Genomic DNA, 20,092 nt, shown 5'->3' on the forward strand with positions numbered 1-20,092 from the left:
AAAACGTATGATGTATCTATCTGCATTAAATACATCAAGTATAGCCAAAGCAGTTTGGTCTGCTGTTCTGCCTACTTGCATCGACCATGTATAAATTGCTCTGGAGTGTCTTGGAAACTCTCAGCAGTGCTGATGGAAGCATGATAGAGAGCCACTGAACCTCTCTGAATTGGTTGGCATATAGCCCAAGGAAGTCAGTGGACTTTGGTGAAACATGAAAGATCTTCACATGAAACAAATAACAGAAACCTTTGTGTTCTTATCTCTAACATGGAGGCAGAAATTGACATAAATCTCTTCCTCAAGCTCATTTATATGGCTTAGAAACAGATCACAATGGCCAGCTGGCCTGTCCACACATTTGGCAGCAAAAGTCAATGCTTTTGCCAACCATCTCTTCTGCTCATCACATTGTTGTAACAGTTGAGCTGGCTCCAATGAAGATTCAATCCATCACACACCCAGGTCAAGTGTCAGCCAAAAGAAAATAAATTTCTCAACTGTCCTCTAAATTTTCAAAGAGAAATTCATAACTGCAAGTACGCTTGCAGTAACCAACAGATAGGACTTTGTAGAATTTTCCAGATGGTTTTATCGACTCTTACACCAAAATGACTTTTTAAAAATTGTTCATACTATATGCCCATATACAGCTAGTTTTAACTGCTTGTTTTTCTGCTAAAGTAAACAGACACAATCTGCGCAAAGAAGCCTTCACTTTCATTTGAGAAACCTAGCTGGAAATTCAAGGGCAATAGTGCAGGTTATAACTGAAATTGAAAAGATGAAGATAGAGAAGATTGTCTATGGTTGCTAAGCGTTAATTAAAATGGAAAGATTCCCTGTTTATGTAGTTTCAAATAAAATGATAAAAGGCACTCTCAGAGTTTGAGACTAAAGGAATTCTTCCTTCTGTGAAAAAATCAGTTTTGTGGTATAACCATGATCTAAAAGCTCTCAGATTATTAGTAGGAAAGATGACAGAGAGAGAATACTTTTTTCAAATATGCGTTGTAATAATACAAATGAAGAAGGTAAGTGTCATGGGCCTTGTGTGCAATGGCATCATAATGCAGGTAACAACAACAGAAAACATTGAAAATACTCAGCAGCATTTGTAGAATAAACCAATAATGTTCAGCTACTTTCATAACAAACCAAACTAAAAAATACACCTGCCAAATGCTTCTACGCAATGATCTTCCAATCTTCTAAACAAAAGTCTCCACAATGGTGATGTCTTTTAACAGCATCTGAAAAAATACTGGGCTAAATTTTCCCAAGAAGTGTAAGTCAGATTGCCACTCTACTCTTACCTTGTTCTGTAAAGGGCTCTAAATTTCTGATAAGAAAAATTCAAAGATGTGCAGGTAAGGTGGAACGGCTAAATTACCAATTGTGTTTGGGGATGTGTAGATTCACTATGGTAAATGCAGGCTTATGATGATAGGATCAGGGGTATGTATCCGGGTGTGATGCTCTTCTGAGGGTTGATGTAAACCTGATGGGCTGAATGGCCTGCTTCGACACTGAAGGGTTCTATGGTACTATGATTCTATAAGTTGGTGTAAATTTTGAATACCAGATTATCATCCAAGGCAGCATGGTGGTTTCAGGATGTAACCAATTTGGGCCAGCAAACTTGCCAGCAGTAGACTTCAGATCAGGCTTTGCTGGACAATGGAAGAGTACTGCAGGATGCATTGGTGCTTTAGATAGAAAGAGGAGCAATCCTATGCCACGACTCGGGTGATGGTTCTGTACGATGATGAAACTACAGCCTCATTTACTTTTTCCTGGTAACACGTATTCTGATGACAGTACGTCTGTTGAAGTTATATCCTAATGGCACTGTGCCCTTATGGCACCATGATAATCATATAACCAGTTGGCACTGTAACCCAAAGATACCGTAGCCTAGTGACACTGTTTTCTCTGATGTTGTTGTACCCAGTAATACCTTCCTAATGTGGTAGTTATACTGTATTTTAATATACTGTTGCTGTATACTGTAACTTTAACTGATTGGAGTGAGAATGTTTAATGATGTTATGCTATCTGCTGATAACACAGCACCTACTTCCTTGCCCAAGTCAAGTATAATTAGTTTACCATTGGACAGATGGCTAAAAACAATTCATACTGCATTGGAACTGATTCTGCAGTCAGGAAAATACTCGGAAGGCACAAGACACACATAAAATAACATAAGTGCAGGGTAACCACAAGGTTAATGAGATGAGGAATTTAAAACAATCAGTAAAACAGGCACTGGAGAAATTACAAAGACAATAAACAGAAAATCTCCAGGACTTTACAAACTTTAGACTTATGTTCTAGAAGTGGTGACTGCAGAGCTATTGGATGCCCTAGTTGCAATTTTCCAAAGATTCCTTAGATTCTGAACAACTCAATGGATTGGAAGATAGCAACATGATCATTCTAGAAAGGTGAGAGAAAGGAAATAGAAAATAGTGTTCCTTTGTGTTTGCTCTTTTTGACTTTTAGTGCAATAGTTATTTCTTATTTGGTTTCAATTATTTCTACATCAATTTGTTTCTTCGCTCAGTGATCTTTTTCTCATATTGTCTTGTGCATCTCAGGTATATCTGGCTTCTCTAGGTCTGCCACAGTCTCTCAGGATGATTTTCATTTTTATTATAGATTGACTGCTTACGTATTGGAAGCAATCAGCAGGAGATCTGAACCAGCATGGTGATCAGTTCACTTTCAGCATAGAATGACAGTACTACACTTCCAACCAATTATCAATTTCAGCAACAATCATTAAGCCACTCACTTGTTTCTGATTACCATACACATTTTTCCTCCTCTATCATAGATCTTAAGTTTTAAAAAATCAAACTTCCTGACAGTCTCCTTATCATGTATGGTCTGAAAATCCACACAATTGCATGCACTTCATTCATATCATCTAAAAATTGAGTGAACCTTCAAATGTTTTAACACCTTCTATAAGGGTCAACCATTTATATTGGCCCCAAAATTCCAAGCAATTAGGTGCACTGGGTGTACATCGATAAATTAACAATTACAGCGCAGCCATTCTGTACAGCTGAATCCGACAAATTTGAAGGACTGAGTATACCATGTTGATATACACTCAAAACATTCCCTCAACTAATGTTTTGCAATTGTAGTCAAATGACCAGTCACTATCAACAGAACTTGGAGCACATTACATTGGTACCAAGATAATTCAGTTCATATGATATTCTGAGCATCAAACAATTTCTTACAAATATAGTGACTGAAATAGCATGGAAAACAGAGCTTGGCCACATAATAGCTTCTTTCCTCTCAAAATTCAGAAACAGTAACTTATTGGGTTAACTTTGTGAAAGTAATAAGAATTTCAGACAAAGTTGTACCTGGTATCACAGTTGCAGCGCACTGATATCATAGTAAATTACCCATTAAATAACTGATGGAACTTGTTTAAAACGCTGACTTGAAATTTCACTGAGAGTGAGCAGTTTAGTAATGTCTTACCTGACAACAAGCAGCTCTTGGTCTCCTTTATCAAAAGGGTCGCCTGAAAAAGCACAAAAAAAAATCACCTCAGTGCAACATCAGTGAAGTGAATTAAATAGTTTTCAATTACTAGCTATGCCACATTTCCAAATCCAGCATGGCAAACAGCTACAAATTGAATGAACAATAGAAATTCTTCAATTCGGGATAAAGGAAATTAAATATCCTTTCTGTATCTTTGCATGTCTCTAAGCCAGACATGTCAAAAGGATGTTCTATCAGGCCTCCTGGTGAGGTTCCCAGTATCGCAGATAATCTGTCTTCAACTAATTTGATACATTACATGTGACATCAAAAATCAGCTGAAGACACTGGACACGGTAAAGGCTATGGGCCCTGACAACATTCTGGCTATAGTACTGAGGATTTGTGTTACAAAACTAGCTGTTCTAGAAAAGCAAAAAGTTCTGTACAGTTCCAGTGCAGGCCATCACCTGGGTATTTCCTGTATACACAATGCAAGGTACATCTAATATGGCAAATACTGCCCCTGTCAGTCTCCTCTCAATCAAAGCATTGTAAAGATTTGTTGACAATGCTATCAAGCTCTCACTGAGTAGTAATCTGCTCACTGACATTCAGTGTGGTCCCACCAAAGTGACTTGGTTCCTGATCTGATTACAGTCACAGTCTGAACATACAGAAAAGAGCAAAACTCCATCGGTGAGCTGAGTGACAAGCTTTGACAGAGTATGGCATCAAGGAGCCCCAGCAAAACTAGAGTTATTGGGAATCAAGGAGAAAATGTTTTGTTCAGTTGAGTCGTACTTAGCTCAAAGGATAGTTGAAGTTGTTGGAGGTCAATCTTCTCAGTCCTAGGACTTCACTGCAGGAGTTTCTAAGGATAGTGCTGAGACAAAACCATCTTCAGCTGTTTCATTAATGACCTCGCCTTTAACACAAGATCAGAAGTGGCAATGTTTGCATCATGTTCAGCATCATTTGTCACTCCTTGGATACTGAAGAAATCCAAGTCCATATGCAGGAAGACCTACAGAATATGACGTCTAGGGCTGATGAGTGGCAAATAACATCTGTATGATCTAAGTGCCAGACAATGACCACCTCCAACAAGCGAGAATCTAACCATTTCACCTTGACATTCAACAGCATTGCCATCACTTGCCTGAACATGTGCAATTCTCCAACCAAGCTCAAGACATCTGATACTATCCAGGAAAATCAGCTTGCTTCACCAGAACCCAATCCATTACCTTCAACATTCATTCCCTTCACCATCAAGACAGTGTGCATCATCAGCCACTCCCATGGCTCCTTTGATAGCACCTTACAAATTTGCAATCGGTCTGACCTGGAAGGGCAGGGCAGTAAATACATGGCAACACCACTGTCTCAGAGTTCTCCTGTAAGCTGCAAGCCAGCCTGACCTAAAACTATAGTCACTGTTCCTTCAATGTCACAGAATCAAAGTGTTGAAACTCATCTCCTAACAGCACTGTGGGTGTAGCTATACTCGGAGGGCTACAACAGTTCAAAGCAGCAGCTCACCACCACTTTTTCTAAGGCAAACGATGGAACACCCAACCATGCCAATATCCTCACAAACAAATAATGTGTGACATCCTTGGCTCAGTCATAGCACGCTAGTTATGAATCACCAGGTCATGGGTTCAAGAACCACTCCAGAGAGTTTACATAATCTAGGCTGATCTTTCAATATAAGAGAAATGATGGTGCCATTTCAAGAAACTGCTCCCCTCTCTGTGTACATGAAAAATCCCAAGAGCAAGAAAATTCTCCTTGAATCATGGCCAGTATTTATCCTTCAGTCTGCAAAATGAATCATATGATTGTTTTACCACATTATTGATTGTGAGACAATGCCACTTTATCTACATTACTGTGATTACACCACATGTGTATTTAATTGGTTGTGAAATGCCATGAAACACTAAGATCATGAAAGACACTATACAAATACAACTTTTTTCTCTATTGCCAAATTGATTAAGATTAGCTACTGCTGCACAGTACAGAGACAGAAGTTATATGGCTCGCTGGCTAGACTATGCAATGCACTTATTCAATTCAGCGATTGGGAGTGCCCTCACTCATTTGCTGATAGAAATAAGTATGACCATTATAAAGCCCTGTACTGTACAATGGTGAAAAAAACCCAGCAATTCAAGAGAAGGTAAAAGCAACTTACGACCAGCCAGTTTGAGAGTGATTCTCTCTGCCAATTGGCTCCCCTGTGCTAGCTGATCTCGAAAGCTCTGTCCCATATAATAATCAATATCATTTGATCTGAGCAACTCCTCAAAGGACTTGGTGGTATCTCCCAGATGTTGCTTCAGAATGTGGCATATGCCCCTGCCTTCACGCATTTTTTGACGGAGGTGAGACAGCTCCCGTGCTTGGGCTTGGATTAAGCAGTCATATTTCCTGGAATGTAAAATAGGATAATTCAAATAAGAGTAAATAGCAAAACAGATGCAAAAGAAAATAAGGTAAATATAGTGCAATGGATTCTTTCATGGTAGTGACTAAGCACATTTGAAAGCTTAGGCACATCAATCTGGATGGAAATTCAGTACACTACTGGAAATATGATGTAATGTTGTAAGTGAAATATTCTGAATGTGACATATTCAAAATCTCTGTTTAGATGGAAACTAAAGAACTTCTGCTAAGATTCATATAATAGCAGGATTTCTTCTATACACTAGACAGCATGGCTCACTCAAAACACATCATTAACTGGTGATTCAACTCTATCCTTTTATGGGATATTGTTGTGGGAAAAGCAGTTAGCAACATTGTCTTGAAAGTGAAGTTAAAACATGTAAGTGACTCAAAGTCCCAAGGTCATATGAAACCTCAAATGATATTCACAGAAAAGCAATTATTTGAAACCAGGCTTCTACTGTCCTATTGGAACAAGATATTTATTAGATTGGATAGACATAACATAAAGAAAGGATTCAATTTGGGTAACACATATGCTTCTTCTCCTCCATCCGACCAGAGATTTCTATGTGATGAAATCATTCTTTCCCAAGTTCAGAGCATAGTGTCATGATGAACAAGGAAAGAAAATGAGAATTGAATACATATAATTGTTACATTTAGTTTCAGCATTGCAGATGAGAAAAGCGTACAGATTTTATTCAATCATTGAGATTTTGATCGATGGAAAATAGTGAAGGACAGAAACAATAATTCCCAAAGAATAATCACGATGGTCAAAGCTCTGCCCAAATTCATAAATTATCTCTGGTGTATATGCTGTTAGCCAATCTGTACAAGACATTTGTAAGGCCACATTTGGATACTGTGTACAAATCTGGTCGCCCTGCCACAGGAAAGATATTATTAAACTGGAAAGGACGCAAAAGGGTTTTACAAAGATGTTACCAAGACTAGAGGGTTTGAGTTAAAAGGAGAGTCTGGATAGTCTGGAGCATAGAAGGCTGCCAGGTAATGCTATAGAGGTTTATAAAATTACGAGGGGCAAAGATAAAGTGATTAGCCAAGTCTTTTCCCCGGGGTAGGGGAGTCCAAAACTAGAGGGCATCGGTTTAGGGTGAGAGGGGAAAGATTTAAAAGGGACCTAAGAACAACTTTTTCATGGTGCATATATGAAATGAGTTGTCAGAGAAAGTGACAGAGGTCAGTACAATTGCAACATTTAAAAAACATTAGGACAGGTACATGGATAGGAAAGGTTTAGAGGGATATGGGCCAAATGCAGGCAAATGGGGCCAGTTCCGTTTAAGAAACTTGTTCAGCATGGATGATTTGGGACTAAGGGTCTGTTTCTGCACTGTATGACTTTATGACTCCAAACCCTGCCATTGCAACTTTAGTGTGCTGCAAGTATTCCCAATTGAAGGAAGTTGCAATTAGCCAAGTCTTATACTCAATTACTACCAACAAATAAACACTGCTGAAAATACACTGACCAAAAAAAACAAGACCAGATTCAACAGCAATGGACAACATCTGTAAAAACTGTCAGTCAAATACTCTGAATTCAAGATCATAATGAAGAACAACCACTAGACTGAAGTGCTAGATAACTGCTTGTGTTCAATGAAACATATCTAACAGATATAGTTGTATTTAGGAGAAGCATTAAATTGCAAAGGGAGAGAAAAGAGATTAATTTTTATATAAAATAATTCATTTGTATATTTACCCTGACCAAGAAGCAGCTTTAGATGAAGGACCTGTCATTTTGGCAGTCTTTAGCTGTGATTCTAATGTGGTCACCCGGTGAATGAGGTTCTTAATCTCAGTATTGGACTGCGTCATCACTGGGCAATGGTCACCTCCATCAGACTGCCAGACATCATCATCAAACAGCTCATCAAACTGCAGTGACTGAAACATGTCACCCAGGACAATGTTATGTGGCCGGTCTAGGCTGGAGGCATAATCACTGGTTGTGGAGAAGGAGCGGATACGAGACTGCAGGCTGCGGATGATCTTGTCGGATTCGGTCAGTTGTTCCTTAAGGTCACTGACATGTTGTTGTAGCATGGCAATTTCATTTGGTTTCCCACCATTTTTAATGGACAGTCCTTTTCTGAGGCAGGACTTCATTGACAATGGGAGAGAAAAAGCAGTGTTTGAGGTCGAGGAGCCTGGGTTCTCTAGTGAAGAATGTTGCTGGATCATATTCTCCTTGTAGCATGGGTGCAGATGTAAATCAGCTTCACTGTATTCTGAGATAAGAAATAAAACACGGAATTAAATTAACTTTTCCACTGAACACCAACTGAAATGTTCTTATTTTCCTATTGTCTCTCTTATTAGTTGCTGAAAGATAATCTTGGCCATCCTCCATTACACCTTCACTCAAGAACCCTTTTATTTTGTGAGGGATTATTCAGTGAAAGGGGATCAGAGTTATGGGGAGAAAGTGGGAGAATGGGGTTGAGAAACTTATCAGCCATGATTGAGTTTGCTCTGTTATTCAATGGGCTGAATGGCCTAATTCTGTTCCTATGTCTTATGGTTTAAAAGCTGGCTGTCTACTCAAAAGCAGGAGGCATCATTCCTGAGCTGAATGCCAGATTTAATCCGATGCTCAATCATACCAGGGTTTCAAGGCACGTACAGACTCTAACAATGGAGATTTTCAGTTTCCTGTACCTACAATATTGTGTCAGTCATTTTTGTTTCTTAACCCTAATAGCTTTTGAAAAACAAAAAGGAGAAAATGTTGGCAATCTTCAATGGGTTAGGCAACGTCTGTGAAAAGCGAAATAAAGTTGACAATGTTTGGAGATATCTGATATCAGAGAGTCCTCAATCAATGGTAAGGCTGTGACATGGGAAGATGGCAGCCTTGCCATTTTCTGCCAGTAACCATTAGATTTCTACAGTTCTCTCAGAGTTCTGGTGTTGTGCTATGAAGGTGATCCTGCTTATTGAAGGGTGCCCACACAGCAGGAAGCCCACAGGACACTGACAAAGCTGCTTTATGATGTGTTGTGCAAGTTGCTAATAATTAGTCACTCCACAAGCTTGATTAGCATTTGCCTATAGGTTTAGGATTTGTCAGCACTGGACTCAGCCAACTCCTGGGAAAGCAACAGGAGGCAGGTATTCATCAGGAAACCAGGCAGACAACTCTTTTGTCATGATTTCTCCAAAGCACCTCCATACCAACTTCCAAAAACCTAGAAAGTTTCAGCCCTGATCAATATTACTGTATTACATTAGATCTGGCATAGGGAAGCAGGGAGGGAATTAGACTTCATGTAAGAGATAGAAAGAAATGCATTTTCCCTTAAAAGATTTCTTATAAAGAATAATGAGTAAATGTAAAAAGGAATTTGGATAATTAGAAGTGGCTACTCAATGGAGCTGAAAGAGACACAAGATGTCACGATAAGCAAAAACTGATGAGACAGTGCTCCTCCTCCACGTTAAATACCACTTGGAGGACGAACGGAGGTTGACAAAGGCACAAGAATGTACTCTTCATGTGGAACTTCAACATTCATCATCAAGAGTAACACCAGTAACACCATTACTGACTAACCTAAAGGGAACAGCTGCTAAGACAGGTCTGCAGCAAGCACGGAGGGAAGAACATACCTGACCTTGTCTTCATTGATTGAATTAGCGCAGATGCACTGATAAACTCTATATCTGTAGGAATGAGCAGCATAGTCAGGGTGGAGACAAAGTCCTTAAGGTTATGTCCAAAGACATTAAGGTTGCTCTCTATAGTATGGTGACACACTAATACAATGCTCAATGAGAGAAACTTCAAATAGATCGGGCAACTCAAAACTGGGCATCAAAGAGGTGCTTGTGCCATCAGTAGCAGCAGAATTGTACTCAACAACAATCTGCAATCTCATTGCCCAGCATATCCTCTACTCCATCATTACCATCAAGGCAGGAAATTAACCGTGGTAAAATTAAGAGTACAGGAGGATATACTAGGTGCAGAGAGCACATGAGAAATCTGTCTCGTGTAGCGCAGTGGTAGTGCAATACTACACCATGGAGGGTATCTCTCAATGAGAAATCAGGTGGTCTCACCAGCACAATGTGCATCTTCACACCTAACATACCTAGTAGCACCAGACATACCTAAAAATGAGATGTCAACTTGGTTAGAGGACAACAAAGTTACTTGCATGCCAAACAGTGGATGCAGTATGCTAAAAACAGGACAAGGAGATTCTACAACAAAGAAGCTCAAATCAAAGCTCTGCAGTCCTGCAATGTCTTGAATGGAGGTGGACAATTAACCAAAAGGAGGATGCAGTGCCACAAAGATTCCCATCAATGATAGGGGAGCTAACAGTGCAAAAAGTAAGACTGAAGTACTTGCTTGCATCTCCAGTCAGAACTGCAGAGTCGATAATCCATTTTGTCCTCCTCCTGAGGTCCTGAGCATAACAGATGGCTGGCTTCAGCTAATTCAATGCATTCCACGTGATCTCAAAAAAAAAAAATAGGTGGTGCCAACTACTTCAGAAGCTGTAGACATTGACAACATTCCAGCAATAGTACTGGAAGACTTGTGTTCCAGCACCAACTGCACCAAGTATAGCTACAACACAGGCATCTAGCAGAAAATATGGAAGATTGCCCAGGTATGTCCTGTCTGCAAAAGACAGGACAAATCCAAACCAGTCAATTACCAGTCTATTCTCAGTAATCAACCAAATAATTCATAGGGTCATCGACAGTGGTATCAAACAGCAGTTTTTCAGCAATAACCTACTCACTGACACTCAACTTTGCATTCTGCCAGGGCCATGTAGATACTGACTTAGGTATTGCCTTTACTCAGACATGGACATAGAAGCTCAATTTCAGAGGTGAGGTAAGAGTGACTGCCCTTCATATCAAGACATCATTTGACCATGTATGGCCACAAGGATCCCTAGTAAAAATTAAATCTATGGGAATCAGGGGATCAAACTCCCTCCTGGGCAGCATGGTGGCTCAGTGATTAGCCCTGCTGCCTTACGGAGCCAGGGACCTGGGTACGATTCCACCCTCGTGTGACTGTCTGTGTGGAGTTTGTACATTCTCCCATGTCTGCATGGGTTTCCTCCCACAGTCCAAAAATGTGTTAGGTGGATTAGCCATGCTAAATTGCCCATAGTTTCTAGGGATGTGCAAGCTCGATGGATTAGCCATGGTAAATGCAGAATTATAGGCATAGACTAGGGGGTTGGGTCTGGGTACTCTTTGGAGGGTCAGTGTGGACTCAGACTGAATGGCCTGCTTCCATACTGTAGGGCTTATATGATTCTAAAAAGAGCACAAAAGATGATGATTGTGGCTGTCCAAGGTCATCATGGCAGTTTCTTAAGATATTGTCTTAAGTGCAAACATCTTCAGCTGCTTCATAAATAATCTTCCCTCCATCATGAGGTCAGAAGTGGGAACGTTCACTGATGTTTGCATAATGTGCAGCACATTTTGCCACTCCAAATATTTAGTTTACATGCAGTGGGACCTGAACAATATCCAGGCTTGATCTGTAGTGCAAATTTCCCTTTCTACTGATCATCAGTGCCAGTCAATGAACGTCTCTAACAAGAGAGACCCTAACCATCGGTCCTTAATATTTAATGGCATTACTACACTGATTGTCCTATGAACAACATCCTAGGGGTGTTACCATTGATTAGAAACTGAGCTGGATCAGCACTAAATACTCTCAGTACAAGAACAGATCGGAGGCCCTTCCTCTCTGGCCAATGTCTGTGCATGATCTACAAGACATTGTCAGGAGCATGATGGAATATCTTCCACATGCTTTCAATGGAACATCTTAAAGAAGCACAATTACATCCAGACCAAAGCATTCTACTCGATTAGCGATGCATCCACCGCATTCAATATGCACTTATTTTACAACTGACATATTTTCATCAGTATGGACCATCTAGAAGATACACTGCAATAACTTGCCACACCTCCTTGATCCATAACCTCAATCAACGGGAAGGACAAGGGCAGCAGATCTATAGGAACGCCACCACCTGCAAATTCCCCTCCAAGCCATATATTTGCCTGACTTTGAAATACTTTGCTGTTCCATCAATGTTGCTGGGTCAAAATCCTGGAACCCTACCCAACTGCACTCTGGGTGCATAGTTCAAGAAGGCAGCTCACCATCTTATGCAAGGCAATTAGGGATGCGCAATAAATGCTGGCCTAATCAGCAATGCTAATATATGGAAAGTATAAAAAAAGAATTAAGAAAGAAGCAGGATCCTGGGGTGGTAGACCCCTGACAACTGAATCATGGAGCAGGGACTTCAGAGTATGGCTGGAGAAAGATTGTCACAGCTATATTTAAGTGTTATTTGGGTGTCTGACGTAAAGATATTAATGAAGCATCATCCCATCCAAGATGGAATTGTGACATGCCTTATTATTCATAGTCATTAAAGTAGGAACTAATGCTTGCACAACAGGTTGAGAGTATACTCCCTGTTTTTCTTTACTGTTCTCCTTCCCTCAATTAAAACTTTCACTCCCAAAGTGCAGTCATGATTATTGGCTCTTTCTCACCTTTCTGCTTACAAACTCTTGCCCAACTGTGGCTATGTCCACAACATCTCTGAATGGTCAGTTCATATCTCCCACTCCTACTCTCTTGGGCTCTCTCTCCTTTGCCTTAGCCATATGCTGTCTCTCTCCCAACAGCGAGAGACTGTACCCAAAGGTCCATGACAGTGATCTGATGGCTGCTATTTCCTCCTTCCCATTGGACAACCTCTTCATGTGGCTGGTTGCTGGGCAGGAAACTGAGCTAAAAATGTTAATGAGCTCTTATCAAGTCTGCCTGAATTACTTCGTCCTTGGCCTTGACTGGGGCATTGAGTTACTTTCAACCTCACTCTCACCATCTGTGCCTCTCCTAGCAAACACTGATAAGCTTCATCTTATGTCAAACCCGACCTGGGAACACTGACCAGAGATTTCACAGAGGGAATTGTGCCATTTCCCAGCACTAATAGTCTTCACCTTCATGGTGCACCACATTTGTAAACAAATTGAGTCAGCTAGTGAATGATTTACAAAAGCAGATTCACTTACTTTACTGTTGTAAAATATGTTGGACCGGTTTCTGAAAATCCTCTGCTTTCACTAACACTGTTGAGTACTCAGTTCAGAGAATATCCATTTATGCTTCTCAAAATCACTTTTTCAAGTAATCAATGTTTACAAAAATAATGTTCAAAAAATAACAAGGACTTGCTTTTAAAATATGATGTACCTCCTACCTACCTTCTGGTGGGTGAGGGGTGTGGGTCATGTCACAAAGCACTGCAGATAGTAGAGATGATGTCGTGAAGTAAGCTGGGGTTAAATTGATGTTAAAATATTTAACTAGTAGAAACAGGAGAAAAATTGTAACAAAGGTCTTGATGCCAAAGTGATGGCAACAAGGAAGGTAAGCAACAACTCCAATAAGAATTCTTAGACAACAGATCAGGAAGTTAAAAGAAGTCAAAAAAAAAATCAACGAACTGCAGATGCTGGAGATTTGGAACAAAAACAGAAATTGCTGGCAAAATCTGGTAACTCTGCTTTCTTCCCACAGATGCTGCCAGATGTACCAAATTGTGCCTGCAATTTCTGTCTTTGTTTCAGGAAATTAAAAACATTAAAATAATGTTAAAAAGATATGCACAGAGAGGAAAGATTGAGACACATACATGAGATTACGATACAGGCCAAAACATAAATAGGCCTTTAAAAAATGGTTATTTCAAAATAGAATCATTACAATGCGGGAAAAGGCCATTCAGCCCATCGAGTCTGCAACAACCTTTCAAACTGCATCCTACAGCCTCCCAACCTATCCCCACATTTCCATAGTTAACCAACCTATCCTGGACACTACTGGGAAATTTAGCATATCCAATCCAGCTGACCTGCACAATTTGGACTGTTGGTGGAAACCGGAGTATCTTACAAAAACCCAGACATGTACAAACTCGACACTAATCATCACCCAAAGCTGGAATCAAACTCTTGCCCCTGGCACTGAGAGGCAGCAGTGCTAACCACTGAGCCACCATGTAATCTTTTTCATAACACTGGAGAATTTGACATGCACAAGTATAAAATGAGTTTTAAAGGGGCAAAGGAATGTGCAATAATTATGAACTTAGTGTGCTGCTAAAAACACACATACCCATCATTCATCAGTGAGGTGGTAACCCTTGACCTTACACTTCAACATGTGCAGATGCCTGGAACTGAACAGCTGACTTCACTGGTGTGCTTGGGTATGATTCTATCAATGTGCAGGTTTGCATCAGAGAGACTGTGACTTCAATGGCAAATTGGTATAAATACAAGAGTTTGGATTTTATGGTTTCCAAAACATCACCTTATACACAAGATTAACCACTACTTGAGTAGTAGGATAATCGCTAACTACAGAAACCACTCAGTTTCCAAGGAGTAATAATGCCAAATACTACAGTTTTGCCAACAATAGTTGTGTTTCAGAATCCAAGCAGCCAGAATATGGCAATTCAACTTATTATCAATGAAAGCAATAGAGCAGTTGTTCTCAGAGAATTATCAGACAGGAAGAGCAGTCAGAGGTAAAACATCTGATTGGCATTCATTTGGTGAAAAACAAGAACAAAGAAATGAGTGAAAAGCATTGAATATTGCCAGCAGCAGCAACAACATCCACAGATATGCAAACAAATAAGAAGTTGATGAAGGAAAACTATATACAGACTCAAAGGGTGTGCTGGAGATACAGAACAAAAAAGGTTGTTTGGAATTGGCAGGAAATTACAGTGAAAAAGGAATAATAAATAAATTGCAGATGTCAGAAAACTGAAACAAAAACACTTAGAAATATGACAAAAATCCTCTCTAAAAGAGGAATGACACATTAACATTACAAGTGCAATATCCATTCTCTGAACTGCAGGGATCAGAATGTACTGTGTCTCATGAATAGCCATCAGCCCTCAACTTAAAGTTTGCATTAACGCTTCCATTCTTCTCAATATAGGAATCTTTGGAAATTAGAAAATAAAATGGAAGACTGTTCACTAAGTTTATGGATCTTCAGAGTGCCCTTTTCCTGGCTCCAGGACAAGGTTAAACTACCATCAGAACATCAATCCACTTTCTGATAGAACGTCCCACTGAGTTGCTCCAATATTTACCTGGGCTACTGGTTTCCTCTCTTTCTGCTTCATTTTCACTTCTTCCACAAGTCTCATAACCAAGATCCTGCAGATCCACTTGCACCTGTTTACTCTCCTGTTCCACTGATGATTCAGCTAGGAAATGGACAAACACCACAGTGAAAGGATAGTACATCAAGTAAATTTCAAACACATCTTTCTATTGATAAGATAAAACATTGCTGGAGGTTCCACATTCGTGCAGTAATTGACAACTTTAATACATTGTACCATGAGGTGGAAGATTTGGTTTGTGCTGTTCCTCTTCAGATATTGATTTTGTTAGCTCTCTTTCTCAGGACAAAAATGTATCAGATATACACAGAAACTCAACATATCGAAGAGTCTTCAAATAAAGTTAGCACCACCATTTATGGTGCCAAACATTCATATTGTTTTCTGCAATTTGCACCTCTCTTCAATGTTGTTACAGTCCCATTGGCACCATTTCACTCATAATAAATATAAGCTCTTAAGTGACACTTTATCAAATATATGTTGGAAATGTAGTATTTCTCAAAATATCAAGTTAATCAAGTTCAGTTTTCTCTTTTTAAATCCATGCTGAATAGCTGTGTTATACATAGAACCCATAATACAGGAGTCAAAGTTACAACGGAGCTAACTAACAGGTCTATAATTTCCTTGTTTATTCCCCATGAACAGAATGTATTTTTTTTTTCCACTCTCTTGTCTTTACCCATTGGTTTTCTCAAAGATTTTTGAAAATGTATGTTTAGTGCCTCCAGTTTCTCCTCCCTAAACAGTAACATCCTGAGTGATTCATTTAATTGAGTAGCACAGAAATCTAATTTTCTACTGACAAGAAACTATGATTTATAACTTTGGTGAAAAATAGAAACCTGAAGAGGAATACACATTGACCCCAAAATTCCCAGATCATAGCATGGACAGCAAGAGAGTGAGGTACAATCTGTATCAGCTATTTATGTGTCCATAAATGAACAAGTGTGTTCTAACACTGAGGATGTACAGTGTGTCATACATAGTACTTTCCTCATTTATGGCTCTATCATCAATGGATATCAGGGTTCTTGTCCTTCAATATCATCAGAGATTTGTGAAAGAGGGGAACGTGCTGCATCAAAATCTATTGGTCAGTTTTCACTAGACAACTTTGCTGCAAGTGGGAAGAGGAAAAAAATTAGCCTTGACTTAAGGTTACTTTGTCTTCTCTCACCAAGTCAATGGGTTTACTAATTCGTAGCAGGATGCAAGATCAAAAGTGTTACCCACTCTTTCCACTTAAGCACATTTCACTTCAGAAGTTGCACTGCAAATGCCATGAATGCGAACACAGAACATTTAAATTGGCATACTGTCTGATAACACAGACAGTGCCAGGCATATTGTTAGTAGGTCAGCCAATTACACTATGCCCCAGATACAAACCACCCCATCCCCCATTCTAATGTCTTCTGATAGTGATAATTTATTGACGGTGAAAATCATGAAGCTGATATGTAAATATAACTCTTTCCAAAAGGACAGCAGCAGACAACCAAATCAACCCCTTGCACAAGACATTGCTATTGGTGTTTCTACTAATTGGCAGACTGAACTGATACGTACTGAGTAAGTCTCTGTATTGTTGCAACTGGTTGTCCTGGGCCTTGACCGTGGCCTCGGTAACTACAAGTTTCTCCTGCAACTCCTTGTTCTGTTGTCTGTATTCAGCTAGCTCGGTCTGAAGCCGATTGGACTGTTGTCGAAGACTGGACTGCTGCCCCAAACTTGAATTTGCATGATGCCATGGGCTGAGACCTTGCAAAGTTACCTGAGCAACATAACATAACAAAAGGGAATAGTTAAAAGGCAATTTCTGACCAGCAGAACTTCAAATACTTCATAGTTATCTTCTCTGTAACAATCTCTTAGAAAATTAGCTTCAAGCACATTATAGAGACAATGATACCATTTGAATTTTGTTCAGTCCCCTTGTGAACATTTACTGGTATTAGTTGCAACACAAACTGGTCATTAGAAGTACATTCAGTGGACATTTTACAGATATGCTGAAACAGGTTAAAGCTTCAAAGATGCCCATAAAAATGCATTTTTTATACTTTTATAGCACTTAAAAACACCTGAAACCTTTCATTGGAGCAGTATAAAACAAAATATGACACCAATCAATGGGGAGCTATTATGGCATACAACCATAAACCTTGCAAAGAAATATATCTTATAGAATGTCGAGAAGGATGAAAGTGAGACAGGAGAGATTAAGAAGTGTCAGGAGACACGGAAATAATGAGGACCTAGGTATTTGAAGACATAGCCATCAGTGATGGAACAATTACAATTAGGGATGCTAAAGGAGGTTAGAATTAGAGAAGTACAAATATTTGAGGTTCCAGGGCTGGAGGAGATTGGAGAGAGAGGGACAGACAAAGCCACTGAGGGATTTAAAATACAAAGACAAGAATTAAAAATCAAGACATTGCTTATCTGGGAGCCAACATAGGTCACTGAGCACAGAGGTGATGGGTGAAAAGAACTTTGAGCAAGAAAGGATACAGATGCATAGATGGGTAACGCTAAGTCTGTGGAAGCAGAATCTTGGGCATCATACCGGTTATTGGAGGCTGGCTAACTTGCCATCCTTAGGTACCTGTCTGTCTTCCTTTCTGCAAATATTCCTGAGCCAGCGAAGTTGCCTCTCCTTGATGAGTGCCAAGTTATTTGGGAGATTTATGTTTGATAGGACCACTTCATCTGACATTGACCAACCGTAAGATGTCTGAATATGTTACAAATTGTAAAGATGCATGTTGTTGAGCTTTTCTTCTTGATAACTTTAAGTCATCCATATTTAACAGTCACACAAGGTGGTGAGAACAGAGGCCCCATAAAGCAGTACCTTGGTCCTTCCAGTTAGCCTGATGTTAACATGTATATTTTTGGAGTTGGCCAATGACGATTGCTGTTTTCCTCAAGCAGGTAACAAATTATTGTATCAAGACAGATTGTCTGTAGCAGAATAATGTATGTTATTCAGAATAATCAACCTTTTTGGATGAATGCAGCTCCAACAACAATCTAGAAACTTGATACTGACCAGGATAAAGAAGTCTGCTTGACTTTTTTATGTATGTGGTACCATTCACTCCCTTCATCACTAATGATCAGTCATGGCAGTATGTACCATCTACAAGATGTACTGCTGCTGAAATTCATGAAGAGTCCTTAGATAGTTTGGAAGAATGACCACCCCTATCTTGAAGGGCAAGAACAGAAGATACATGGGAACACCACCATCTGGAAGTTCTGGTCCAAGCTACTCACATCCTCACCTGGAAATATATCATTATTCCTTCATTGTTACTGGGTCAAACTCCTGGACTCCCTGCTTAACAGCATTATAGGTGCACTTACACCAAATGGTCTGCAGTAGTTCAATAAGGCAGCAAACCACCGCCTTCTCAAGGTCATCTAGGAATGGGCAATAAATGATAGCCTAGCTAGCAACACTCACGTCCAACGAATAAACTTAAAAAGTGACTTCTATCCCATAACTACAGGTTTCTTGATGCTTAAAGTTAAGGAGAATACAGGCATGGGAGACGATAGTCCAACGGTGTTTGTGACAGCAAATAAAGCAGCAGTGCAGAGGGGTTTCTCTTAAAAAGGTGTGACAAATTTCTGTTTTCATTTTCAGTCTGCTATCTGATCTACTATGTGAGCAAACTCTTCTTATATCTGAGAGACAAGAAGGATCAGAGCAAAGCAAAGAAAGTACTGAACAAAAGTGAGAGCTAGGACATGGCCCTGTCTGATTTTATTTTTCATCCTGAAACTGTCTGAAGTAGTATCATCAAACTGTAAAGTGCAGTGCTTGTTTTAATGAGAGGAGTGGATGAGAAGTGGCGTCTTGGCAGTCAGACAATTTTCTCCAAAATCATTTAGAGGTTTTCTGACATGTAGTATTGAACACATCAGTGTGAAGTACAAAAGATACTAGAGATGGAGGAGAAAATAGCTCCTGGATCTGGCAGCACAGAAATAGCAAAATATATTCCTGAATATACTTAGTCCGCAGATCGCTCAAGTCTTTTAAGCATGACCCGAGCGAAGGCTGTCCCAGCAATGCCACACACAAGTGTCCTTATTGTTGAAATATTTTCTGCCTTTGTTTTATATGTATAATATGCAAAGAATCATACCTTCCTCTGACAATGAATTGATGGATAATAATATAATCTGGAAGGAACAATCCCATAGAGCTGGATAATTATGGAGAGGCACTGGAGGAGAATAGTGTGGTTCTCCAGATCAAAATGTTGTGGACAAATTGAAAAAAAAGATGAGGAAGGGTAGTTCACCACTGTCATAAACATGCTTACATAGCCTTTCATCTAATGTTGTGGCTCAAATATAAAAAAAAAGAATTAGGCACCGTGGGTGGTCTGTACTCACAAAACTACAGATCACATTCAGTTTACAGTATATCCCTGTCTACAATTTATGCACTCAAGTAGAAATTCATTGGGGGAAAGTATAATTTCATTGTATTTTCCCTTATAGACCAATAAGAATGAGCACCTTCAGGAGAGCAGTGAAAGAAAAGTTAAGGAAATTTTAAGAAGATAAAATCTTTTTAAAAGTTTACAAGTTTTGATATTAGTGTGTATATCATACAAAGAAATGTTGTTGTCGAGCTGGATTAAATGATATTCAGTTTAGTTTCTTAAGTGCTTTATGGTTTTCACTGGACAAACTTTGAAAATAATCCTAGCCAGAATTTGAAGTTATTCAACTATATTTCTCACCAATCTTTTGTTTGTGTCTCCATAGTCTTACCAAATCACAGGGCTGCTCCAGACAAACTATAGAAA

At 39.5% G+C, this 20,092-nt stretch overlaps 1 protein-coding gene across 13 annotated transcripts in view; it reads right to left on the bottom strand.

Annotated features, from left to right (window-relative positions):
• pde4dip (phosphodiesterase 4D interacting protein) overlaps window positions 1–20,092 on the bottom strand; it is a 256,882-nt gene that overhangs the window by 79,751 nt on the left and 157,039 nt on the right. For all 13 annotated transcript variants that reach the window (XM_087990719.1, XM_087990726.1, XM_087990715.1 and 10 more), the window contains 5 exons: window positions 16,827–17,031; window positions 15,213–15,329; window positions 7,718–8,246; window positions 5,726–5,961; window positions 3,514–3,556 (listed from right to left, as the gene is read on the bottom strand). In XM_087990719.1, the coding sequence (XP_087846845.1) occupies window positions 3,514–3,556; window positions 5,726–5,961; window positions 7,718–8,246; window positions 15,213–15,329; window positions 16,827–17,031 (1,130 nt within the window). The remainder of the gene's footprint in view (window positions 1–3,513; window positions 3,557–5,725; window positions 5,962–7,717; window positions 8,247–15,212; window positions 15,330–16,826; window positions 17,032–20,092) is intronic.

The sequence above is a fragment of the Chiloscyllium plagiosum genome, unplaced genomic scaffold, assembly GCF_037043375.1.
Source record: "Chiloscyllium plagiosum isolate Xiang-an unplaced genomic scaffold, Cpla_swu_hap1 HiC_scaffold_9, whole genome shotgun sequence".
In the NCBI taxonomy this organism is placed as follows: domain Eukaryota; kingdom Metazoa; phylum Chordata; class Chondrichthyes; order Orectolobiformes; family Hemiscylliidae; genus Chiloscyllium; species Chiloscyllium plagiosum.